The following is a 27,243-nucleotide window of genomic DNA, read 5'->3' as shown; positions in this document are numbered from 1 at the left end:
AGGCAGGAATAGGGGCAGGGGGAGTAACTGGGGAACCAGGAGCATGGACAGCAGTCAGCAAACGAATTCGCGCCATGTGAGGGGCGCTTTGGCAGCCGTGGTTTTTATGGTCGCTGATTTCATTTCCACGAGCTGCTTTTAGTATAAGGTTTCCTCTTTTTCCTCTACATTTTTTTGCTGGTCAAAAGCATTTGGCCAAGCATATAAATTAAATGATGTTGCAGCATTGAGCGATTGAAATTAGGCTGCAGCGTGCACCACTTGAAATCTGATGCAGTGCAATCTCTCTCTATATAGCTCTCTCTCTCTCACCCTGTCTCTCTCACCCGCCTCTCTTCTGGTAATTGCATACTTTGTGGCATTCTATTACATTCAAATTAGTGAAATTGGTTGCTGTGCGCCGACCAAATAGATTTTATAATGCCCTGCGAGCTCACAGCTCACTTATTTAGCTAGATTTAAAGAGAGCATATTAATTAAGCGCTCAAATTGCAGCTGATATAAGAGAGAAAATGCTGACTATGCACTAATGAATAGAGAGTCTATACTGAGAATTAGCTAAATTATAGACATTCATATAGTGGAAACTATTTAGATAAATAAAAAAATATTTAAATATTTTTTTAGTTAAATTTAATTGTGACTTTTGTGAAGGGTTTAAGCTAAGAAATAGGCATTTTCTGCTTAGATAATTATAGAGAAAAACAAATAATAAATACAACAAATACAAATTCAATCAAGTAAACACATTGTAAAGCTCCTGAAGCCAACTCTATATATTAATTTAAAGCCTGTCCTGAGCTCGCCGACCAACTTTCATAATTATACTAATTTCAATATGGGCACATCCTGTACAAGCATATTCCATTAGAGCAACAAATTATACAATTAGAAACAAGCTTAGCTGCTAATAGCTGCCATTTATTACTTAAGCCTTTGGTGAGTACAAGAAACGAATACCAATTTGCCATGAGCCGCCCGAAAAGTTTCAACTCGAGCACGCAAACTTTATAATTGCGCCCCAGTCCCCCCCTCCCTTCGGTACGGCAACGACCTGTTGCCAAACGCCCGTCTCCTGCGACGCATTAAATACAAATAAAGAAACTACAATATCAAGTGTCCGACACGGTGCTTAGTGGCCACCAGGTGCCAATTTAAACGGCTCGCAAATTGCGCTATCAACAGCTAAAGCTGAGCGTAACCTTGGGCCTCTGATGTGCAGTGGGGTTGGCATTAGCCCGGCCCACTGAGGCAGGTGTTGTATAAATCTTTGGCATGCCTGAAAAGTCACCTGTCCGATATACCGATAGCCAACGTCGAGGACGACTGCCAACGTCAGCTATTTGCTGGACCTAGACCAGGACCTGATGTCGATGTCAGCGTCTCCATTAGAGCTGCTGTCAAAGCGGCGTGCACATATATTGAAAAAATGGACGGAATGGGGGAGGAGGGGTTGCATGCATTCAGCGTGTGCAGCTATGCAAATGATGTGCCAACTTCAAAGCAATGGCCAACAGCATTAGAGCCAGGCACAGTGCTGCTAAGAGCTCAGCAGCTGCGGAGGAGTCAAAGTTCGCTCAGCCATGGCAATAAAGCGAGCTGTCGTCCTGCAGACTTAATGCTTGGCTTGGCGTGGCTCGACTTGACTGGGTGGCTGGCTGGGCTGGGTAAAAACGCATGTTGGCGGAAATTGTTTAACAAACGCAGGAAACGTTACACACACGCAATTACATAGACACCCGAGACAGCCCGCTCTGCCCTAACCCTCAATCCCCACGTTACGTATACGCAGTGTACGCCCGCGTGTTGACAACAGTTTGCAATTGGGTTAATTGTACATTGGCTGCCTCTGACTGGTTATTGCCAGCTTCCTCCTTCTCTCTCTATCCCTCTCTCTCTCTCTCTCTCTCTTAAATGTGGGTCATTGGGTTAGAGCTGGCTTAGGGGAATTTCTTGAGCTCGCTTCAATGCCTTTGCTATTGCAGTTCGTAAAAATAAACATTTAAGTACGCAAAATGCTTGAACTTTGCTAAATTTAATTGCAGCCAGCTAGACGAATGCTCTTCAATACACTCTGTCTGTCTTCCTCTCTCTCTCTCTTTGTCTCTCCCTCTATTCTGTCTGCTGTCCTCCCCAGCAGACAACGTCGCTTCGTAGCGCAGCAGTCAAACGCAGTCGCAACACGTGCGGCTATCATTTGCCGCTTACACACCACTTGATAAGCGCTCGAAGCATTGCTTGCTTGCAGCCACTGTACTATGGGCGAAATAAGCGAAAGAAATATTTGAAATTGATTATTTGTATGAGCTTCTTAGGTATGTGGATTTGTTATTTGTGTTTTAAATAAAAAAATATTAATTTTTACTTTTTATTTTTAAACAATTTGAAAATAAATTGATTTAGCTTGTATTAATATTTTTATTATTATTACCAGTCATATTTTAATTTGAAAATATAGTGTCGGATGCTTATTGTCCAGCTTAAATAGTTTAAGGCATAATTTAAATAAATAAAAAAATAAATAAATAAATAAATAAATCAATAAATAAAAAAATATATAAATAAATAAATAAATAAATAAATAAACAAATAAATAAATAAAATATTTGCAAATAATTTACGTATATTTTTGCCATATTTTTCCTTTTAAAATTTGCATGATAAATAAATATAAATTAAGTAAATAAATGAATATATTATTTTATTCACTTACAGCACTTTTTTTTAATAATATTTATTTTTTGTATTCATAAACTTATAATAAAATATGAATAAAAGTGCAGAAGCTATTTACAAAAATTGACAAAAATTTGGATTCTCTGGGCTTATCTATATATGTATGTATTATATGTTTAAGCAGCCTCTCGTGATATTTTTTAAAATTTATATCATATCAAGCTGACATTTCGCCCATAGTGCACTGTTATGGCTGCTCCTCGTCTGCGACCCTTTCTGCCATAAATATATGCAAATATATTACGTGATTTCTAGCTGAGATTCGCTCATCAAGCAAACAACTAGTCGAACGACGCTGCAGCGAGTGGAATTTGCTGAAAAGAAAACTAATGCAAACTAATGTACATATGTAGGAGAAAGTTAGAGAGTGAGAGTGAGAGAGAGTGAGAGCACAACCTTATAGACTATTAGATGCTCTACGACATTCATATTCAATTATTAGCCCAGCTAATGTTGAGCTCTCATTTGACTCATTTCATCTGCATTAATTATGCTAACTTCTGTTGTCGCTGCTGCTGCCTTTCGTTTATTTAAATGACGCGGGCAGTGGGTCGCAAAATAAACAATTAAATCGCATTAAACATTTACTTAACGTGCTTTAATGTTTATGCCTTGCAATTATATGTTAATTAGCACATTGTTGCATTTTATATTTTCGCATTATAATTAAAACACATTTAATGAGGCCGCAAATTTGCATAGTTAATGCAACATGCCACGCCCCTGCCCTCAATGCTGCCGATAGAGGCTGAATCAAAGCGAAACGGGTAAAAAATATATACATACATACAGAAATATTTATATATACATATGTATATATATATCCAACGACGGAAGTCATTTAAAACACATTTCAACGCCTCGTTTCGCACAGAGCTGCTCGGGCACCGCTCGAGGGAGTTGGTCCCGTTAAGGGTTGATGCTAGGGGCTGGTATGCACACGGACATATGCCGCTTGTAATTTCCATTAAGCACACATTAAACAAAATTGCATGTAATTCGAAATGAATTAATGAACCAAGCAGTTTCTGCTGAACAGTCAAAGACATGAGGCATCGAGCACAGGTAAGGGGAGCAGGAGGAAGAGGAGGTCCACTGGGCCAGAAGGAGCTCATTGTAAATTTGACACGTAAATGCAAATGACCAGCGAATGACAGGAAGGAAGGAAGTTGCACTTAAGCCTTAAAAATGAGGTAAGAATATTGGAAACGGGCACTACTGACTGCATAATACTCATTGAATACTTATTGGTAAAGAAGTCTACTGAAAAATTGGTAGAAATTCGCATTACACAGATGTCTTCAGATAGGCCTGGGTAAGTCGTATGACAGACCTAAAATTGCACAAAACCAATATACCCACTTCAGTTTATACACGGGCATAAATACTTTTAATCGCTGCAAAATTAATTAAATAATTAAAGCTTTTCATCACACAAGGCACCGGGCCCAATGCTCCCCAGGCTTTTAAGGCCATGTGAACAAGTTATATATGAGTGCATTTCACAGTCTATATAAGTTGAGTAAAATCGTGCTCTTAAATTATACGAGTGGACATAAAGCTGTTTCCCCTTCCGAATGCTTAACCTATTTATTTACTCAACGTAATACGACGAAGTCGTGAATCCGACTTGTGGCTCTTGATACTTAATGTGCTTCAGCTAATTTGCTTTTTATTAAGAGGAGGAGAGTAACTCGAGATTTCACCCACCTCGGGGTTCGAGTTCGAGGTGTCGAGTGACGTTGATGCGGCTGCTGCTGTTTCTGCTGCTGCTGCTGCTGCAGCGTTGCCTTGCTGACAGCCGCAGCTGACAGAGAGCAAACGTGTCTGACTTCCGCCTGATTCGCAGTCAAGGAACATGCACATGTTTATTATGCTGTAAATATATGGTAAATAAAATGAGGAAGAGCTTGACGGGCTGTAAAGATACCCTGGCGGAAGGTACTTGGGGCAATTATATATGAGAGTGCTTTTAGGAGCTAGACATAAAGTGCTTCTTCGACTATTAAAACACTCCAAAAAAAGTTTACTCGGACCGGCTTTCTATGAAGAGCTTGCTTGACTATGAAATACCCTTGAAAAAATTAAAGCGAGGCATATTTCAGTCTTTACAATTCTAAGAGAAATAAGAAGAGCTTGCCCGCTTGATAAAGTACCCTGGAAAAAGTCACAGCTCAACCTTATTGAAAGTTCTTTACGACTTTATATAACTGGAAGAGTCATTGGTATTAAAATACCCTAGAGCTTATTTATTGAAGGCTTGACTATTATAATGTTATTAATGGATTTATATATCTCTTCGCATATCTCTGAGAGTAATTGGCGGCTGTTTATGTTGTTTGACTAAATGAAGTTGAATGTCTTATAGCTAAATATTTAATTTTCTGCGAGCATAAAAAACCGTAACGCACCTAGGCAAGGCTCAGTTGCATGAGCTTCACTGTACATGCGTTTACATTTATATACATATATATGCTTATATTAGTGCACAGGCCAGGCTCCTGCGCCACATCCTTGCTCCATGGCTGGCTGCTGTTTTAATGCAGTTGCCGTTTGCTTGTGCCTACAGTGCGGCGCTTAAAAATGTTTACGACGCTTAAATAACAAATTTATGGTGAGGAAAAGCCAAAGTGGCTTTTAAAATTAACTGCGTTAATAAACACACATACAAATATGTATATATGTTTGCGATAAGCGAGTGCCAGCAGAAATATTTATGCGGCACCTGGATTTCATAGGCCAAGGTGAAAGGTGAGAATGGACTGTAGATAGGGAGAAAGCGCTACAGATGCAAAATACCAGCATTTAAAAAATTTTAATACCCATCTATATATATATATATATATATATATATCTGCATCTATATATATAAATACGGCGACTAGTGTATCGCACCCACACTTATTGGATATTTATGGCAACCATGAATAATATTTATTCAATACAACGGTATTTATTTTGGCCATAGCGCCAACAAAATTAGCCATCGCATTTCATCATTATCACGATTGGCGCACGATCATGATGGTGTTGCCAATTGAAATATTAAGCATACGCCGCATAGCCAGCGCCAAATGGCTTATGGCTAATTATTTACAAAATCAACACACGCACACACAGACACACAGACACCCATACACATACATACAGTGGGCATCGTACGCTTTTGACGTCACGAAATGTATTTAAGAATCAATTGACACATTCATAAATTGATAGCTGACTTATTACCAATAATTGCTTTTGATTGCTGCGCGTTTCTTTCCATTCGCCGAAGATGCAAATGCTACGCTACGCCCATAAACAACAACAACAAAGGCGTAAACAAACAAACAAACGATACCAAATTCACATAATTTGTTTATAAACAGAAGCGCGCAGCCGAGGCACATTAAACCGAACAGCGGCGAAACATCACAGGCAACACAAGCCAATTGCCGGCGCAGACATTAAAAAGCAATTATAATTATATTATTAATATTATTATTAAAATACGCGGACTACACAAAAAACTCAATCCCATATAACATTTCAATAACAGGGAATGCAAAAAGCAAAGAACTCAGCTAACAGACCACCCACTTGGCGCCTGCCTGCTGTTAAATTTGACTCTAACAGCGCTGGAAATTGACTCCGAAACGAAGACGCTTCGGGCTGCGCACGAAGTCTGCTCTCTCTCTCTCTCTCTCTCATGCGTTCGCTCATACGGAACAGCTGTTTGGCGTGGGCCTGGCGGAGCATCATTAGCATCATCATGATTATTAACAGTGACAACAACAGCGAGCACACGCACACAGATGTGATGTTAGGGCCAGCGGCTTCTTTAACGGCCTCAGTCGTTGCCTGTCAACAAAGCGCGACGCACGTGTGCTACGGGCGGCGCTCGTTCAAAAAACTCTCAACTAAAATCAAACAAATGCGAAACGCGCAAAGTCGAAAAACTTTCATAAAATAAAAAAACAATATGTGAAAAATTAAATAAAATTATTATCAAATAGCTGATGTGAAAATTGTGAATAATTTACAATACAAAAATTACATTTACTCTAACTGCAACAGTTCAGTGACAATAGCACAATAAATCAAAGCAAAGCCAAAAAGTTTTCAAAACTCGCAAAATGAGCTTCAAAGCACGTAAATAGTTTTTGCCAAGCAGTTGTTAAACTTCTATGATATAAAATACATACAAGTATATATAAATATACATTTTTGTTTCATAAATTTATCAACGCGCTCCACCGCAGCCGCAAGACAAACTCAAAACAAAAACGAGGTAAATATTTATTATTGTCAGTGCACAATAAATCTGCTTGAACATGAACTCAACTGCAGAGTTTATCAAAGAAAAACCCCAACAAAAACAACAGAGAGAAAAAAAGAACAGTTAGCCAAACACAAAAACGTGTCAAATTTATGCGAAGCGGTAAAATGAAACTGCCGGAAATTTATATGGCTTATAAAGGGGGCAGGAAGAGAGCTGCAGGACCCACGCACAAGTGCACACACTTCAAGGATCTTTGTTTGCCTTTGTAATTCAATGCCAATTCTCCAATGGCAAAACAAACAACAAAATATAAGAAACCATAAAGAATGGAAACTTTCTGCAGCTTTGTTTAGATTTTCATAATTGCGCTATAAACAATCTTTTCCTTTTTTTTTAAGTACTTGAGTACTTGATAAACTAGCTCAAGTGTTTAGTAGAATTTAAATTTTACTTAAATGAACTACTTAAATAAACATAATTTGCCAAGCGGCCAACCATAACTGTTCAATTAAAGAATCGATTATCATAACAAAGCCAAAGAAACTTTTTCAAAAGACCTACGTAAGTAACCCCAAGTCTCGTGGAAGTCTCAGCTAGGGTTACCTCTATAAAGCACATCAAGTCGCTATCAGACTCGTTGAATTTGTCGAAAGTCTAAACTTATGTCGTGCCCCACACACACACACACGGACGCACTCACACTCACAGAGATGACGTTGCCTTAGCACGAGTTGGCTGATAAAACGTAGCATACTTTTTGGGGCAAACTGCTTAGGGAACACAGGGCCACAATGGGAGCGCAGCACAGCGACAGGCTAAATTAATAAACACGTCAAGAAAAAGAGGCAGACACATAGCAAATTAAGCAGTAGTCAAATAGTTAACAGAGCAGCTGCAGAGAAAGGGCCAAAATGCGCAAAACCGCAAACTCAATGCAGATAATTAAATATAATTATCTAATGTGTTTCTCTATGGGTTACAGTAGTTACTGTGAGTGAGCCTAGATGGGTCTATGTGTGTGTGTGTGCATGTGTGTGTTAATAATGCTTATTAATAGCCAGCGCAATGCCGACTGTAAAGAGCGGTATAGCATATGGTCTGATGGAGAACTAAAGAAAATTGCCTGATCAGATATTATTATTAATAATTTAGTGATTATCGTTAAAAATTCATATACAATAAACTATAAAACAGTTGATTCCCTCAATTTAAATAATTCCTCTCAGCTTGCCTTGGATTATTGCCCATTAAATTTGCTTATTTCATTTGTCTTCAACGACTTTTCGAGCACAATTGCAAAATTAACTATTTGAGTGTTGATCATCTTCATGTACTTAGAGATAATTGAACTAATGAATTGCCCACTCGAAGGAATTTATATGAAGTGTGCAGTTCGCATCATAAAGCAAAACAACTCAAGCTCATACAAATGTACTTCAAGTTATTAAGAATTCAAGTGCAAGATTGCTCAATAAGATTCTGCTTAAATTGTAATAGTTCATTAGGTGATTACATACTTATACAGAATAGTGACTGATAGCGAAATAAATAGTAAAAGCTGATATGGTAAAATTTTAACATATATAAAAAAAAAAAAATGTATAAAGTTGTAATACCTAAAAATAAAATAATGACATAAAAAGAAAATAATAGCTAAAATTAAATTAGTAAATAATTAAATATAAAATAAAAAATATATTATTACTTCTTTTAATTATTATAAAAATTTTAATATTAATAAATATTTAGTAAACTTAATATTAAACTTTTTTATGAATAAAATAACTTAATTAAATATATCAATAATTTTAATATATTTAAATTTATACATTGAAAATAAATATAAATGTAACTTAAATATATTAATAATTTTAATATATATATATATATATATATATATATATATATATATATATATATATATATATATATATATATATATATATATATATATATAAAAATATATAAAAACTACAAAGAAAAATAAAAATAAATTATATATATAATAATAATATAATAAATAATATATTTAAAATTTATTTAATAATAATTAATAATTCTAGTTCATCTGAAAATTCAAATTTTCCACTGCAATAATATATACAAGCTGTTAAGATTTCTATTATGCGAATTTCAACAGTTGAATTAATATTATAAATAGCGTCAATCTTTCTCTTTCATTCTCTGTAAAATGCTTGTCTTTTAGAAGATTTATTGCTTACTCAACAACAACAACAATAAACAAGTAAATTATTATATCTGATCAATTCAAGAGAGAGCATTAAATGCAGCTCAAAGCACACTTCATGCAGTTTCATTACATATAAGTCGAAACCCATTCACATACACACACACATAATCCGCCTTACTTACTTAAACACATTAAACGTTGTTAGCTTGGGTGTAATTTGTGTAATTTCTAAATGGTTAGTTGCAGTAATTATTTAAATATCTATTCCAACCATCTACTATGCCCTACGCTTCATTTAAAAATCGTTAGAGCTCGCCCAGCTCTCGCTGCCACGTAATTGAAATAACAACAATTTATGTGAAATAACAACAACAGCAACAAGCAAAAGCAATCTCATATATATGTATTTACTACATGCGTGTGCTGTGCGTGTGTGTATGTGTATGTATCGGGGGCATAATGTGCGCCTAATGTCAGATAAGAGCTTATAATAATGACGTGCCGGGCAAACGCGGGTTGCCAAACTTTAATAGTTGGCATTCGCTTGTCGACGGCAAAGTCAATAAAATGTAATTAAATCGACATTGTTATCAGCCACACACACACATACACACACACACGCACAGGCACTCCCTCGCACAACAATTTGAGCCTTTGCTTTATGTATTAATTTTAATAGAAATTTTTGCCTCCGGATTTGACCAAATTTCGCTTATCAATAATTTTATTAATTCACTGTTCGCAAAATTTGCATTTAGCGAATTTATAAAATAAGCTGACTAGTTTTGCATATAGTTAACTCAGCTAATTACCAAGATTATCTTGAATGAGCTCAATTGCCAAGTGGCTCGGGAAAAAAGTAATAGTGCCGAGTTCATAAACTCTTTCATAAAAGTTGCCAAGTCTGCTCAGAAACGAAAAAAAAGAGAGAGAGAGACTGATATGAAAGCATAGCCAAATAAAGGTAAATTATACCGAAGCTCTGAACGGTTCAAATCGACGAAACTAAAAACTAATTTATGCGCACAATGCTCTTGAAAACTATAACGATTTTCAAGATGATGAGAAAAAGAGCGACAGAGTGAGAGAGAGAGAGAGAGAGTGAGAAAGCGAGAGCAGCAGGCCTGCCAACTGCTTTTGGCAGAAGGCAAATGGGCGGCAGCAAAGTTTGCAATGGAACCAAAAAATAAATACTATAAAAAAGAAAGTTGATAAGGATCATAGCAGAACGAATATTTAACACTCTTTTGCTTTGCATATGCCGAACTCATTGATAATGGAAAATCTAGCTAAAAGGTTTTATGTGTTTTTTGTTTTCTTACTTTATAATTGGATACGAAAATATTGAAGGAGATAGAAACAGAGGAAGATAAAGAGAGAGAGAGAGAGAGAGAGAGAGAGAATATACGTTTGCAAGCTGGCATATATTAAGAGAATATATATCTACTTGCTCTATAGATATATAATGTATTAATTTTTGATATATTGATATATGTATTTTTAATACGATTCATAATAGGTTTTAGACGATATCAACATGCATATGTTTTTAATATGTCGGTATTATTATATCTTTCTATAATATGAAAGCTGTTTCAAGTAAAAATGATGTACGATAGAAAATAGAATCCAACAAACATGTACTTTAATTTGTATGGTAGAGGCGAATGCATTCCTATCCCTTCGATGGCTACTTGAGAGCGAATTACTTTTACTAAAATTAGCTTTTCATACTACTATTCCCACTCAAACTGTTCGTTTTAGTGACCTCTGATTGCCTGCCCCCAACCGATTGCTACGCCTTAACAAATTCGTATACTTGATGTAACTTTTAAACAACCTTTACGTTACACTACAAATCCTCCCCCAGCACAGCAGAACAACTCAACTTGGAATAGAAAATAAGTTAAAGAGAGCGGCCAAAAAAAAAAAGAAAAAATAAGAGCGCAATCAGCTCATTTTCATTTACCTTTTTCGGCTGTTATTCAAATCTTTAGCGATACGGCGGAACCGAAAGTTTAGCTCGAGCTCTTTGAATTTGATTAACAATTTGCGCTGGGCAGCTATCAAAAGTTGGCTATTCATATTACGAAAAGTTCCCCAGCAGACCCTTGAAACCGAAACCCGCTGATTTTAATTGAAATTACAGCCAAAACCGGTTGAAAGGAAAAGGTTAAGTGGCCGTCCACAAGCAAAAAGACAAAAAATTGGCAAGAAAATTCAACGAAAACTTTTGTCATTCCGGTAATTTGATAATTCACAGTGGGCCTATCTACGAACACCAGTTAAAGTCGCCCCTTTCAACTGTTTAATGCAGTCGCATGCGCAAACTTCAATTGTTCCTCAGACCCCATTCGATTTCAAATGCCCCATATATATGCAACATCATCAGTTGTATGACAGAGCTCTTGAGAGATTTGCATTGTACGGAATTGCATAATTCAATATACAAATAAAGCTCTGCCGGCAGACAGGCAATCATCAGTTCATCAACAAGGCTCTGCCAGCCATTGAGCCATTGAGCCATTGAGGTTTGGCCAAAACCAAGTGGTCTACTCTGCACACACGTGCTCACACAGCCGAGCTGCAATCGCTGTGGCACTGGCTTTGGTTGGTTTTTCTGAAAGTTTCATTACATAATTGCCATCTGCATGAAGGGCTCTGCAGTGTCCATTGGTCGACGAGATGGAATTGAAGTGCGTGCCATGGCGCTGTCTGTGGCAAAATCTAGTGGCATTCAGCTGAACTTGTGCCAAAATAGTAAGCTATCAAAATATTGTTGGCCTTTGCCCACGTTTCAATTAGCTACTTCACTTGGGGCAACGCTTGTAGCAACTGTTGCCCCGCAATTTGTGTTCCCTAATTATTTGTATAGCTGTGCAATCTAATATCCAATTTAATTCAAGTTTGATTCTCAGAATATTGCATCACGGGAGGGTAAATTGGGTAATAGTTACTTACGGCTAGCTGAGTTTATTAACTTACAGAGGAGCTCTTCTTCTATCTAACTCGCTTATTTCCTCTGCTTCTATCTCACTCTGCCTCTTCATTCATTTCCTCTCTCTTTTTCTATACAATTTTATTTTATACTCACTCTCACATTCTCGCTCTTTCTTTATCGTTTCATTCTCTCTTCCTCAAACATTCTACTTGCGCCTCTCTGTTTCCTTCATTCTCCCTCCCTCATTGTCTCTCTCACACCATCTTAGTTTCTCTCTCATACCATCTCTTGCTCCCTCTCTCTCATACGCTCTTTCCTTCTCGTTTTCATCGCTTTATTGCTCTCCTTCAATCTCGATCTGTCTCTCCCATCTGAAAATCGCATAGAAAGGCGTTTATTTTGATTTTCCACATCTTTGTTCAATCTAATTTCAACTGTTTTTCATCGATTGATTTACACAGACACTTGGCTTCGGGTTAGAAACTGTGTCCACCCGATTCACTTGGCAACTCTTGGCAGAGACTCTGGCGACGCTTGCAACAAGTGTTTGGCTCGTAGAAAATTTATCGATGATAAAACTTGGCTTCAAAGTGAATTACGACAAGTTTGCCGTAGCACTTGCCACCAGCCCCAAGTCAGTTCCCTATCCAGGTTTCTCTTTTTATAGCCAGCGTGGCAAAAACAAATAACCGTATGGCGAGTCATCGGCCCAGGCCCAGGCCCAAGTCCAAGTCCAGACAGTGGAGTAAGATAAATGTGTTCAAGTTGAGGCGGCCAAGCATGAGCATGAGCGTAGTTGGAGTCAATTTAATTGTTTATTCGTGAGACTAATTAAAAACTTGTAGCTTCCAAGCGACGAAAATGGAATAAAAAAGTGAAAACAATAACAAAAAAAAAAAAAAAACTCCAATCTAGCGAAAATTCTGGGAATAAAACTTGCTTGTCAATCACTATAAAAGTTGTTCGTAAAACTAACTTTGGCAGCAAAATTAACAGATTGCTATTCAACTTTATCGAGTAGATTGGCATAAAGTCCTTACACAGCACGGGCATGGGCGACAGACAACCTATAAAACCGAATTCAATATTGATTCATAAGCTTAAGCTAACTTACGTTTATGGCCCTGCAGAACAGTAGCATCTCCGATGCTAACTAGCTTATGTTTTCATTGCCAATTTATGAGCGTTGCGAAAGAGCTGACCGGACCGACTTGCTATCGGACTGACCGACAGGCGGACAGGCTAGCTATCATTTTTATGGCATTCAGTGTGCGTCGCGTTCGTGTTTCACTTAAGCTTCACTTGACTCATAAATTGGCCGAGTTATTTTAGGCACGCACATGTTCGAAAAGCCATAGAAGCATATATCTTTTTGTCACAATTCGATCTGCATATCGGACGCATTCCATTTCCGTGGCGGACCTTCGTTTGATTGCCGCCCATACCCTGGAAAAATGTTGCTAGAAAGTGTTTTGGTTTTTAGTTAAAGTTACGAATTTTCTTTATTAATTATTGGCAATCCAGCAAATTGTTTAATAAATAGATTTTTTAATATTATTTAATTATATTTACATATTTCTTAATTAAATTTTATTTTACTCCTAATAATTATTTTTTATTTATTTTTTTAATATATTATGTGATCCTATTTCAAACGTAAGCTTTAGTGCAGCAAAAGATATAAAATACTTGCAAAGAGGATTAAATTTTTTTTTTTTTTTTTTTGTATTTTTTAATAACTTAAAATTAAATTTTTTTATTTAAAAAATTACTTTCCTTTCTGCTTTATTGCTCCTCCGCCTAGTTCAACATTTATTGGAAAAATATTTCTAAAATTTTATAATTAAATTCGAATTTGTAGTTTTTCTTAAGCAAAATTTGTTTAAGAGCTTCTCAATCAACTTCTGCCTACCTCACTTTTTATAGTCCCGCTTCTAGCTCATCTGTTAGTCGAGCAACATCCGCTAATACTTATTTACTTTATGCTTTGTTTATTTTTTGCTATTTTGCTATAGTGCCACGATTTATGTGGACAGCGTCCATTTATCGCGCCATCATGTCTTGTTTTTGCTGTCGAACATGAGGCCGAGTTGCCGCTCCAATGGACATGTACCCATAACAATAAATATATGTCAAATATTTTACTGCTGCTCTGTACAGTGGCATATTTTTACAACCAGTCGATGCCAGGCATGGCGGTGCGAGGCGGTGCGAAGCGGAGCGAAGTGAAGGCCATCAACTCTGTCACTTTTTGAGCATTTCTATGTGCATACATTTCAGCCATTTTATTATGCCTGAATACTCTTGTTTATTTTTTATGCTCTCTGTTGTTCTCTCTTGTTCTCTCTGTGCCTTTGTCTCTCTGTGTAGTCTAGTTTATGTTTGCGTAGCTGCTGCTGCTGCTACTTCCTTATATGTATTCGTCACACAGCAAACTGCCTCGAATTCGCCATGAGAGTGCAGCTGCATCGTCTAGCACTTAAAGAAACTTTGTAGATGTAGCGGTGTCTGAAGACATTTGAGTTACTTATTAATAAAGTCAAAAAGATATTCGCAATTGATGAGCTACAATGATTCTTCGATAAAGGTAGAAGAAGAAACTTCAACTGACCTATTAAGCGGGCGATAGCTTCAAAAAATGATGCTCAATTATCCTAGATTATCCTAGCATTGCTATATCTAGATATATAGTCTATAAGGATATAAATATAGCAGCATATTTATTGCAGAGAAGTCGAACTTGAACTCTTTGACTGCTCGACTTGTCTGTCGAATGTCGCATTCAAGGCATACACAATCATTTTATTCTTTCGGAGAGAAAAGTCTGGGTTGATTGAGCTATCAATAGGACCAATAGCAGAGCATTTGGATTTATGTATGTATTTTTAGAGTTTGGCGCATGCTATACTCTCATTGTGCTCGCTATTCATGTCACAAAAGAACAGCATTGAAAAACCTTGGGATTGAAACTAGAGACAAATAGTCGTGTTTTCTTTTTGTCTAACTTGAACGAAAAGCAAACGAATTGATTGAACTTGAGACTGCTCTTAAAGTTTTTTTTATTTTTTTAGTAAAATATGTGTATACATATATAGAGTGCTGCTTAATATTATAAACAAATTAAAAATTATTTGCCAACTTCCTTTAACAATAAATGATTACTTAACTAAATTTTATATGAACATTTCCAACAATAAATCAGTTAATAATTAATAATACTAATTAAAAAATAAATAAAATACAAAAAAAAATACGTATAAAAAATGTATTAATTATTTATTCAATTGATCCCATAAAGAACTTTTTTAATATTTCATAAAATTAATCTATTTGCTATATTTATGAAAATATGCCTTGAAATAGATAAGAATAAAAAACAATAATAATTCTATAAATATTTGGCTTTCTTCTCGTAGTCATGCATTTCGAGTATTCCTAAGCAATTCAATTCATTAATACCATAAAATATATATATTATTGACCTTTGTCTTCTTCTCGCTATTTAAATATTTATCTCTGCCCATCGCATAGCCAGCATAATTATAGCTTCCAGCTAACAATTGCGATGCTGTAGACGCCCACGCAGTTAGACATCGATATCGACAGCTAAGTTGTTGTTGTTGCTGTAGTTGTTGTTGTCGCGAGTCCGGTCATGATTTATAAATAATTAAATATTTATTTTCGCACGTTGTAATGACGTTGGCAGTGATGTCAACGGTTGCCATTTGCCCACCTCATATGCTCATTAATATTAATAAGGCGGCATATCAAGCTGAATACATGGCAATGGCTCTGGCATGGCGCTGGCATAGCAGCGGCATGGCTTCCACTCTATTGCTCTCTCCTGCTGCTGTTGCTATCCTGCTCTGCTTCGACTGGGCGGTAATCTCAACAGGTGTTTGTGTTTATGTTTCGACTTGGCACACGTGTCGTCCTTGTGGTAATCAACTCAAGTGCCTGGGAGCTGAAGCCTGGCAAAGTTTCACTTGCTGCACGGCTGCACGCTAGCTGAAAAGAGAGAGAGAGTGAAAGAGAGAGCCAGCTAAAACGATGTTTATCGTTGTCGTTTTCGTTTAGGCTAGAATCCAATTTCCATTATCCAATTTTGATGCTGTCAGGCGAGCATAAATAAGACGCACAGCGCGCACAATATTCGAGGGCCGATCCCCGACGCTTTGTTATGCAAATCTCAGCACAAAAAGTATCAATCTCCTACTTGGGACTTAGTGAAGCTAAAGTCCATTTACTCTATGCACCCCAGGCCGCAGCTTAGGCTCAGGCGCAGACCCGGACCCAGACCCAGACCCGGGCCCGTACTCTGGCCCGGCAAATGTTTTATAGCCCTAAGAGCACCCACTTACCGTCGTTTTATAGCCGAAAAACATTATAACTCATATTTTTCTTAGAATTTTTGAGTGACTCCCCGAAGCGAACAGAATAAAAACGCAACAAGAGAGAAGCGAAACAACAAAAGAAATTTGTCTCTGATGCGCTGCTTAAAGCAATCTTTAAATTCTCGCACAGCTGCCGCCTTCTCAAATGAAATCATTTCGCACAGCATAATTGCCCGGGAAGCCAGGACTCATGCATGATATTTCATAATGAAACAAATTGTATTATTTTTATGTAAAATGTACACAAACAGACGAATGCTGCGAACGCTTTGAAAACTCCTGCAAGAATCTTTCCTTCCCGACCTGCTGCGGCTCCTCCTGCTCCTGCTGCTCCTGCTGCTGCTGCTGCTGCTGTTGCTTTTTGGCAAATATATTCAGACACTGCCCCAACGCCCCTCCACTAAGTGTTATCACAGGTGTTCGATGGAGGCAAAAACCTCACGGCAAATAAATAACGAAATCACTTGTGTATAATTTTCGAGGCAAACAGCGATGCAGCAATAGGAAATTCCGTTAAAAATCTACGACCCTAAAACATACCCTAGAGTGGAATTCTGAAACTTTTATCTATGCAGACAGCTGCTTAAGAGGCTGAATGGAAATACTTGAAGTGTGGATCAAAAGAGCAACCTAGATCCGATTGTTGTTTGACTATTGTAATATTTTAAATAAGTTAAAGAAAGCGTCAAGCGAGCGCTAGGCAGTTAAAGCTAACATGCAACGATTCCTTTTAGTAAATTTAAAAAATACTTATTTAGAGAATATTCTTAATTATTGCATTTGAAATGATATAATAAATAAAATAATAATTTTAAAAAATTTAATTTTATTAAATTTACTAAGAAATAAATATTCTTATATCTTTTGTATAATTTTAAATTATTTTATTGTCTATATATATTTCATGTATATTTTAATATAAAAAAATTATATATTATATATATATTTTTTAATATAAAAAATGTACGTACTATATATATTTTTTAATATAAAAAATATATACATTTATATATATTGAAATACAAAATATATATAGCCAATCAGATAATTTAATTTCTACAAAAGATATACATATACGATATATGTAAACCTATAAAGAGTATATCCATAGTGATTGTAGTTACGATAACGCTGTCAGACATTGAGATTAGAGTAGATATTTTCCTCAATATATAGTATTTTTTATCAGTCATATTTTTTTAAATATATAAAAGTAAACAGTTCAAATAAAATAATAATGTATGTAGTATATACAATATATATATTATATAGATAGTCGTAGAAGGAGTGAAGAGAGCACTGGTAAATCTGCTCATTAAAAAGTTAAGAAAATACTGATATGAAAAGTATTTAAAATTATTGAATATAAAGTTGTATAAATTTAATTTATTTATATTGAGATTATTTAAAAATATATAAGATTCATCACTACTAAAAATAAATAAAAATCTACTCGTATAAAATATATTCAATATAAAAATCATTAAATAAATAAAAATTGTAAAGCTTCCGTGGCTTGCAGCGTGTGTCTGCTCAAGCTGTAGCTATTTATAGCAGAGCAGAAGAAGAAGAAGTTCTAAATCTATCTTAGATGTTGCTTGTGTGCCGTCGGATGGAAATGCCTACAGAAAATGGGGTATGCACGGGCAAATATATTAAAGCGACAGTACTGCTGCAATATAGAACGTCAATACAAAAATTTCTTTTAGAAAATCTTTCTTCTGAAGAGCAGCTAAAATAATTTAAATACACACACCATTCGCAGTTTCTGGCTTATAAATATGCCCCCAGGCATGTTTACAGGGTATGCGAATGCTTTGCATGATAACAAATTTGTGCAGAACATTTGCAAGTTGACTTTTTGTGGCGCGTGTCGTTTCATGTGAGAGTTTTCATTTTCTGTTTCTTTTTTTGCTTCTCATTACAGAGGTGAGCGTACTTATTATGATTTTTTTTATTTTTTATTTTTGCTCTTTTATCTATATAATTTGATTTATGTCACTGGCAGCCACCGAGAACCACACTGAACACATTTATCGATTCTGTGAATTGTTGCAGTGGTGAAGGTGGTGCACTTGATGTGGTGCTGCGGTGGCTCGGTGGCTCAGCGCCTTGCCCGAAAATCGCTTTAAGTTATCGCTCCATGAATATCCATTTAAGATGATGAGCCGTGCGAGCTTTCAGCAGCGCAGCGGTTAATGCCAGCGTCAGCGACGTGTCACGCCCATACACGGCCACGCCTCCGCCTAAGCATTTAAGCAATAAATTAATTTCGGCCACGAACCAACTGAGAAATCAGTGTCTAGACACAGGTCCCGGGCCAGACCAAGACTCAGAAATCGCGCGTTGAATTTAAAGAGCCCGCAAGGCGTGCTCCAAGGCATTTCAATTTTCAAGAGTTTGCTCGAGCTCTGGCAAGAAAACGCAGCCGTCCTTAGGCCTGCCTTTTGTTCTTTTCATTTTAGATTTTCTTATACATTTTCATTTGTTTGCTTTTCTTGCTGGACCGGGGGTGAGGGGGGCCTTTGGCGTCTTGCCTTGAATCTTTTATGTTACTCGCACATTAGTCAAATGCCACAGAGCCAAACAAGTAAATTAAAACATGCGAAACATTTTTCAAATAGGCAACACATCATTATGACGAAATTGTTTATAAAGAGCAACAGTAGAGGAAGAAGAAGAAAAAGCAGCCAGAAGATCATCAACACTTCATATACATGACTTTCTGCGTCTTATAAATTGCTTCTGCGAACTCAAATGTTTGTTTAATTGAATTTTATTTTATGTGCTCATATCTGCGGACTGGCAAAGGGAATGCTAATGAGGAAGAAGCTCTTGAATAATATATGAAAATTAAGTACGCTTAGTTTAAGCTCCCGCAAAGGAGATGTTGTGAAATTCGCCAAATACATACTTAAGTATGTGTATACAGCGGAGTTATACAATCCAAAGCAAAGTGCTCTATATTATACAAACGTAAGAGCAATTATGCATGCATAACGCCAGCTGTTAATACCACATGGAAATGTTTGGATTACTAAAGTTAAACAGAGATTTCTTATTGAATGAAATATAAATATCAAATACATGATAATAATAATGACATCGACAGTAATAATAATAATGGAACGCAAAATATTTTCGATGATTTCGTATTCGATAGCAAAACTAAAGACCTATTAGAGCAATCAAATATTGGGACATTTATATATAAATACCAAAAAAAAGATACAGGACTAGAGCTGTTATAAACATTGATAAAGTATCGTCCAATATAATTTAAAAAAAAAAAAGATTTTTTTTTTCATTAAATCGATATAATTTTTGTAAGTTAAATTATTCGCTTAGTTTATTTTTTTTAGTGTAAGGATATTATAAATACTCTATCATCACATTGCTTAAATTCATGGCAGATTAGTACAAGTTTATTTAATTGTTTCACTTTAAAATTTACAATTTAAATGAATTTCTTGTGCGTAATTCGCTTTGAGAGATTAAGCATTATAAATCATAATGATTGATTACGATTCATAATGCTGCTAATTCTCATAGCATTGTACTTCTCACAAATTCTCTAGGCGACTTTTTTGACCTTGAGCAATTTATTTGGGCAAACAACCGTGGGCTATTTATGGCTCTCATTTATAGGTGTATAATTTTCAATTAAACAGAGTGCGCTAATAAACCGGCACGAAATACAATTGCAAGCCAAGCAATATATATAGAACATTTATCAATTAAGTTATAAGCTTAGCCTGGGGCTCTTGGACACGAAAATGGAAAATAAAAAAAAAAAAAAAAATAATTAATTAAAATAAAATAAAATTAAAAGAAAGTAAAATAAAATATAAAAAAATGAAGTAAAGTAAAATAAATAGGTAAATGAATAATCAATTACATATTTAATACTTTAAATTTTTTGAATATTTTATTTTCTTTGTTCTTTGCTCTTGAATGCTCAAATCAAAAAGAATTTGTAAAAGAAATTCAAATTCATAAACACAAACCAAACATTCATTAATTTTCTTCATATTTAAATACATTATATTTATCTATTAAAACTAGCTGAGATGCTACCCAACTGCCTAAGAATTTAATGGGTGTGGTCCATCTACTCAGACTCGAAACAGTCAGGGCTCAAAATGCGCTTCTTCAACCTTTGGCAAGTCCGTATCTGTTTTAGCTCAGCCCAACTCTGTCGTTGGGTCGTCTCATGGTCTTTTGTGGTATATGCGTCAATGGCAACATGTGTAGCAATTGATTGCTGAGCCCATTCTGTGGCCGGCATCTGTTGTGGACAGGGCTTTTAGGCTGAGCGGCAGCGTCAGCCTGATTACCTGTCGGCTAATCAAGTTGGGGCTGCCCGGTCAAGCCTTGCTGCACAAGCAGTCAGGCGGCACTGTTATGCGGCGGATTTGTTGCACATTGTGAGTCGAAAGCGATTAGAGAGCTAATTGAAGGGACAGATGAAAAGGGAGGGGTAGAGAGAGGGGTTGACTGGTTGGGCATCGTCTAGGTTCTGTGTGTTTTGGTTGTCTGCGCTGGGCAATTGTCATTAATCGCAGCTGTCGACCCTCTGCTTGGGTGTAAACCAACAACTCATATATTTCTGACGACTCATGTTGTTTATCTGACGGCGGACTATGGCAATTAATTCATTAAAGTAAATCATGCTGAGAGTCTGCCAGAGTTTCGCCTTGACCTGAAAAGGAAAACCACGAACTTTTGCGCCATTTGACTGCGGCTCGTGCGGCAAAACTAATTCTTGGCCAAAACAAAAACTTGACAGCTTATTGGGGCCGCTGTCTGCCGAGTTTGGCTTCGCTGTTTGGCAGACTGATTTACGCAAAAGTGTCGTGGGTCTCATAAAGAGCATCAAATTTGCGCCAAGTTATGGCCTCAACTCAAGTTCATTCTCGTTTACTTGAAATTGCAGCAGAAAGTAGTTCTTGTTGTGGAACTAAATAAACATTCACAAACAGAATTGTTCTGCGTGGTTTGTTTGCTTAGTTTTTAGTTATGGCTTTCATTTGTGCTCCTTTACTTCTTGCTTATCTAATTGGATTCTGGCTGCTCTACCTGGGCGTGTGCTGGCTGTCCCAGGTGCTCAGCTAGATTATATTGTCTACCGAAATCCTCAGGGCAAACTCTCTGTACAGTTGAACATATGTTGTTCGGTGTGAAGGAGCAGAGGCGTGTCCATTGTAAATAGTTGGGCAGTAAATTGGGGCATCTAAGATAAATTACTTAAAGCATCCGTAGGGCGTTTGAATTTATTTATTTGCTGTATTTTATTTTATTTTTTATTTAATATATTTTCTTTGTATTTCTACGAGGCTTTACACGAAATATTAATATTGTATTAGCAACGGTATTTTTCTTTTATCAAAATTTATTTTCTTTGAATTTCAATGTCACGTTTCATATTCACTGAATTTAGGAAAATGTCTTTGAAATTAGATTTTTTTTTTTTAAATCACATTATGTTAATATGTGTTGGCAGCTCATTTTTGTGAAAATTAATTTCCTAGATTTTTGCTTTCTTTTATTGAAGTGAATTTACGAGCACATATTTATAAACATAAATATAATAATAATTTATATATTTAAAAAAATTGTCAAAACCTTGAATGTGTTTCCTTCCAATTGAATTTTCATTTATTTTTATAAAATTATTTTATTATTGTATAACAAATTTTTCATTGAATTTATAACAAAATTATAATCAATTTCAATGCTATTTTTGGAATAAATAATGAAGAAGAAATTCTTTTAAGTATGTTTATTTTTTAAAAATAATTTATTTCTTTTGCCTTGATTTCCTACAGATTTTAAGCATGAAACAGAAGAAGTGTTTTACCTCTGTCCTTATACTACTCGATGGTTTTGTATATTAAGAATGGTCGTAAATTATTCGATTCGCTCTCGCAATCCTCTTGCCGGCTTCTGATGCTGTCAGGCCGTCATTACCACATTCATGCTCGAACAGAGATATTACACATGTTCTTTGTCAGTTAATGCTGCAGCTTTTTTTTTAAGCTTTTCGCATTTATTTGCCATCTCGGTTTTCATTCAATATTCCCGGCAGCTGTGCAAAAATCCAGTTCGCTCCATTAAATTCGTCCATCTCATGCTTTTTTGATATGCCCATAAATTCAATTACAATATTCAACTATCAATTGAATGAAATTGAAGCGCATATTGTACAATAGCAAGCCATAAATGCATAGGTGTGAGCTATTATTACCTAACGTATGATATAAGAATACATTAAAACAAAACAGGAATTTAAGCCGCTTCACAATGCGATTCTCTTGCATATTTACATATGCATTTATGGCCATTTACTAACAGTTCACACACGTTGGCCAACAGGTCGTCCTGGCCAATAAATTCCATGCTGCTATTCCGTTTGAAGAACAATTGAAATCAGAAGAGCGAAAACTCCTGCATTGGCTGCTGTTAAGGCAGCGTTTCACTGATTGCAGTAGCTCAATATATAGACAAATAAATATATATGTACATGTATGTAAATTCCTCTTAATAAGGTGCATTACCTAACAAACGACTTCAATTTGTTTGCTGAAAACACCTTTCAGGTATTTTGCCCGAGAGGCTTATGCAAAGCTTTTGCCAGATTGAATAACAGAATTTTTTGTTTCGTTTAGTTTAGGCCATGCCCAATCAATGCTAATTAGTTGTGTAATAATAATCACAGGCATTTGCCAACTCTCTGTCTCTCGTTTCATGTGCAGCACTGAAATTATGTGACGACAGCTGCGTGGTGTCCAGTCGTTCGGTCAGCACGCCCCCCACACGCCCCATACGCCCGTGCGCACGCATCAAATATGGAAAACATATCAAAATATTTGAATTTTAGCCGCAGGCAGCATCTAATGTGCGCTGCTGTCCAGGATTGAAAATTAGCCAAGCGAACATAACGATAGCAACAGCAGCAGCAGCAGCAGCAGCAACAACAGGCAATAGCAACGCGAACAGGAACTGTGGCAGTAGGAGCAGCAACAGCAGCAGCAATACCAGCAGGAGAAGGAGGAGTAGGATTAGCAGCAGCGGCCGCACAACAAACATGAAAGGTTACTCGAAACCAAATGGCGGCGCCAACCGCAGCTGCCACATGGACCATGTCCATGGCCGCTGTGGCATCCTGTTATTTGTACTGACAGCGCTGACACTAACGAGCTTAATAACGCCCACAGAGCAGCTGACAGCGACGCCGGCGTCGACAGCAGCAGCAACAGCGAGAGCGACGTCAGCAAATGGAACAGCAGCAGCGCCAGCCATTAGCCAACAGTCTATGCCCAGCGCCAGGGCCATAGATGTTGAGGGCGTCGAAGGCGAAGTCGACGGCGCTGGCATTAGTTCGATATTGGAACTCTCCGACTACTACAAGCACATGAATGCGAATACGGTAAATGGCGACGGCAGCGGCAGCAGCAGCAGCAGCAGCAGCAGCGACGGCGGCGGCTTCATATTTCCCGGCTTCAATGGCACCCTGCCGGTGGGCTTTGGCGGCGAGCTGCCCAACGGCAGCGGGCCATACAATCCCATGCAGGGCTGTCGACGCGACGGCAACTTTGGCCTGGAGCTCATCACGATGATACTGTATGTGCTCGTCTGCATTGTGGGCCTGTTTGGCAACACGCTGGTCATCTATGTGGTGCTGCGCTTCTCCAAGATGCAGACGGTGACCAACATCTACATACTCAATCTGGCCATAGCGGACGAGTGCTTTCTGATTGGCATTCCCTTCCTGCTCTACACCATGCAGGTGGGCAACTGGCCCTTTGGCAACTACATGTGCAAGGCCTATTTGGTGAGCACGTCCGTGACGCAGTTCACGTCGTCCATCTTTCTGCTCATCATGTCGGCGGATCGTTATATAGCCGTTTGTCATCCCATATCGTCGCCGCGCTATCGCACCCCGTTCGTCTCGAAAGTCGTGTCGGCCGTGGCCTGGACGACCTCGGTGCTGCTGATGCTGCCCGTCATCCTGTTTGCCAGCACCTATGAATCGGAGCCGAATCACTTCACCTGCAGCATCAACTGGCCGGAGGCGTTCAACATACAATCGGAGACGGCATTCATATTGTACTCGCTGATCCTGGGCTTCGTGACGCCGCTAATCTTCATCATGATCTTCTACTGCCTGGTCATACGCAAGCTGCACACGGTGGGGCCGAAGCACAAGAGCAAGGAGAAGAAGCGCTCGCACCGCAAGGTCACCAAACTGGTGCTGACCGTGATAACGGTGTACATTATGTGCTGGCTGCCCCACTGGATCTCGCAGGTGGCGCTGATTAGCTCGACGCCCAGCTGCGCCTCCCGACTGGAGCTGGCCGTGTTCCTGGCCTGCGGCTGCCTCAGCTACTCCAACTCGGCCATGAACCCCATCCTCTACGCCTTCCTCAGCGACAACTTCAAGAAGAGCTTCATGAAGGCCTGCACCTGTGCGGCCCGCAAGGATGTCAATGCCCAGCTGCAGCTGGAGAACAGTTTCTTTCCCAAGTTCGGCAAGGGCCGGCAATCGGAGCGTCTGATTGGCCCCAATGCCCTGGCCAACAATAGCAAGGCCAAGAAGAAGGCCCTGGCCAACGCCCGCAACAATAACGCCCACGTGGCCGCCACAACAACCACAACGACCACAGCGGGCACCGATGTCATCACCGCCATACAGCCCATGGCCCTGGCTCAGGCACAGGCTCAGGCACAGGCGGCGCCCACCCAGGTGACGCCCACTGCCGCTGCGCTGCTCGTCGTGAATGCCGAGACCAACTGTAAGCCCCCGGTGCTGCACACAGACTTATAAGAGCGGGCTGCACCACCACCACCACCAGCACCACCTGGCATGCCGCTCGAGACGGTTGTGTTTATAGCGCGCAGATGAGTGCGAATGACAGTGGAAGGAGAGGAGCCGCTGCACCAGCAGCTGGATGCGAGGCTGGTTAGCAGACGAGAGTGTTTACTATAAGCATTGATATTTTTACCATATTTCTATATGTATGTGTATGTCTGTATTCATTTCAGTACTTTCTTTCTGTTTAAGTCAATCTTTACATTCACATACTCCCCGCGCGCCTAGGTTAAGCTCAGTGAGTTACGGATTTAATCTTTAGCTATCAGCATGAAGCCCTATGCCAAAGATCTGATCAGAGAAAGACCTCGATGTTGTTAGCTGGAAAGTTGTCTAAGGAGTCAAACATCCAAGGGGGAATTATTCAACCAAAAACAATTCCACTGGAAATAAAGCGAAAAGGAAATCATAAGAAACACACACAAAGTATTCGAGCAAACTTTCACATTATCGAATTAAATTCCCAATGTGATGATGAACTAAGAAACGAAGACGATTATTAAGATATTGCTTAAATAAAATTAAATTTAAAACAGATAAACTAAATTTAATATTAAATATGAATGTTTAAATATCATTCAAGAAGCTTATAAATATTCAAGTGAAAAAAAAAATAATTTTAATTAAATTTTAAATTTAAAATAAAAACATTTCAAGTCGATGTGTATCCCGTGAAAAAAAAAAAAACAAAAACAAAAATGTCTCAATGGACTATTAAAAACTAAATTAAGTTAAACGAATAAAATTGCTGCTAAGCCAAAGAAATTTAAAATAAATAAAATAAACAATTATAAATAATTCGAATCGCATTTTAAGTGTTAAAACAAACAAATGTTTACATGTAATATTTGTATTTTTGAATGTAAACGAAAAATAAACTTATTAACATTCTCATAGTTGTAACGATTTCCAAAAAAAAACTCTTATCAATAGTCAGAGAAAAATCTACAGGAATAATGCATGCATTCATATTAAGTGTAATTTGAGCTGTTTCAAATTGTGAAATTCAGTGGAATTTAAGTTCATATATAAAAATTTTAAACAAGAAACAAAAAAATAAATAATTAAAATTAAAATACAAACGAATTTTGTGAATTTATTGGAATAATATCTTTCTACTGCTGCTTGTATTTACTTATTTTCTTATTTTTTATTCTCTCTCGAATTCTCAGTAAATATGAAATCCATTTATTAGCTGCCAGGCGTCATTATATTCTAATGATAGTGTATGAAATAACTTAATGCTAGCATTCAAAGTAGCCTTTATTGCCTTCGCATTGCTATCTAAATGCTTATCTTTTACATTGCTTGAATTCTCACTTCTCTCTCTCTCTCTCACTCACTCTCTGTATCTATCTCTCTCTCTCTGTCTCTCGCCTGCTGTTGACTTGCAAATGTAGTTTTGACCGTGCTTAATAGATGCAGATATCAAAGGGAGAAGCAGACAGAGAGAGAGAGAGAGATAGAAAGAGGGAGAGAGACTGATAAAACTTGCATTTGAAAGTGCGACAATAAACACATAAAAACAAGATAAAAAAAATATATTTTTAGTTTGACGAAGTTGCAATACCCTACCAGATAGACGTAGAGGAGATAGATACATAGAAAATATAAAGTGTAAGACTTTTATTATTTATATTACATGCATGCATATATAAATCAAGAAAAGAGACAGATGCCAGATGTAGATGTAGAAGAAATAGAAAATTATAATGAGAGGAATTTTATTAATATTTTATATACATATAATGTCATATTTCAATACATATAAAACTAACTGTTAGTAGTTAATAAATGCTAAAATGAGAGTAAGATTTTTCAAAATATTAAAAACTTTTGCCAAAA

General features: G+C 37.3%; 1 protein-coding gene across 1 annotated transcript; it reads left to right on the top strand.

The window, feature by feature from the left end:
- Positions 1 to 6,552: 6,552 nt before the first annotated feature.
- On the top strand, positions 6,553 to 26,276 carry AstC-R2 (Allatostatin C receptor 2). Its single transcript, XM_018102594.3, has 2 exons — positions 6,553 to 7,009; positions 23,282 to 26,276. The coding sequence occupies exon 2, from the start codon at positions 23,614 to 23,616 to the stop codon at positions 25,351 to 25,353; it is 1,740 nt and encodes a 579-aa protein (XP_017958083.1). The 5' UTR covers positions 6,553 to 7,009; positions 23,282 to 23,613; the 3' UTR covers positions 25,354 to 26,276.
- Positions 26,277 to 27,243: the final 967 nt, after the last annotated feature.

This window comes from Drosophila navojoa, chromosome 4 (assembly GCF_054131105.1).
Source record: "Drosophila navojoa isolate 15081-1374.11 chromosome 4, UAZ_NAV_1.0, whole genome shotgun sequence".
Classification (NCBI taxonomy): Eukaryota; Metazoa; Arthropoda; class Insecta; order Diptera; family Drosophilidae; genus Drosophila; species Drosophila navojoa.
This window is presented reverse-complemented; position numbering and strand designations above follow the sequence as displayed.

Excerpts from the sequence above, each read along its gene's own strand:
- AstC-R2 (XM_018102594.3), top strand. The coding sequence starts at position 23,614 with ATGAAAGGTTACTCGAAACCAAATGGCGGCGCCAACCGCAGCTGCCAC.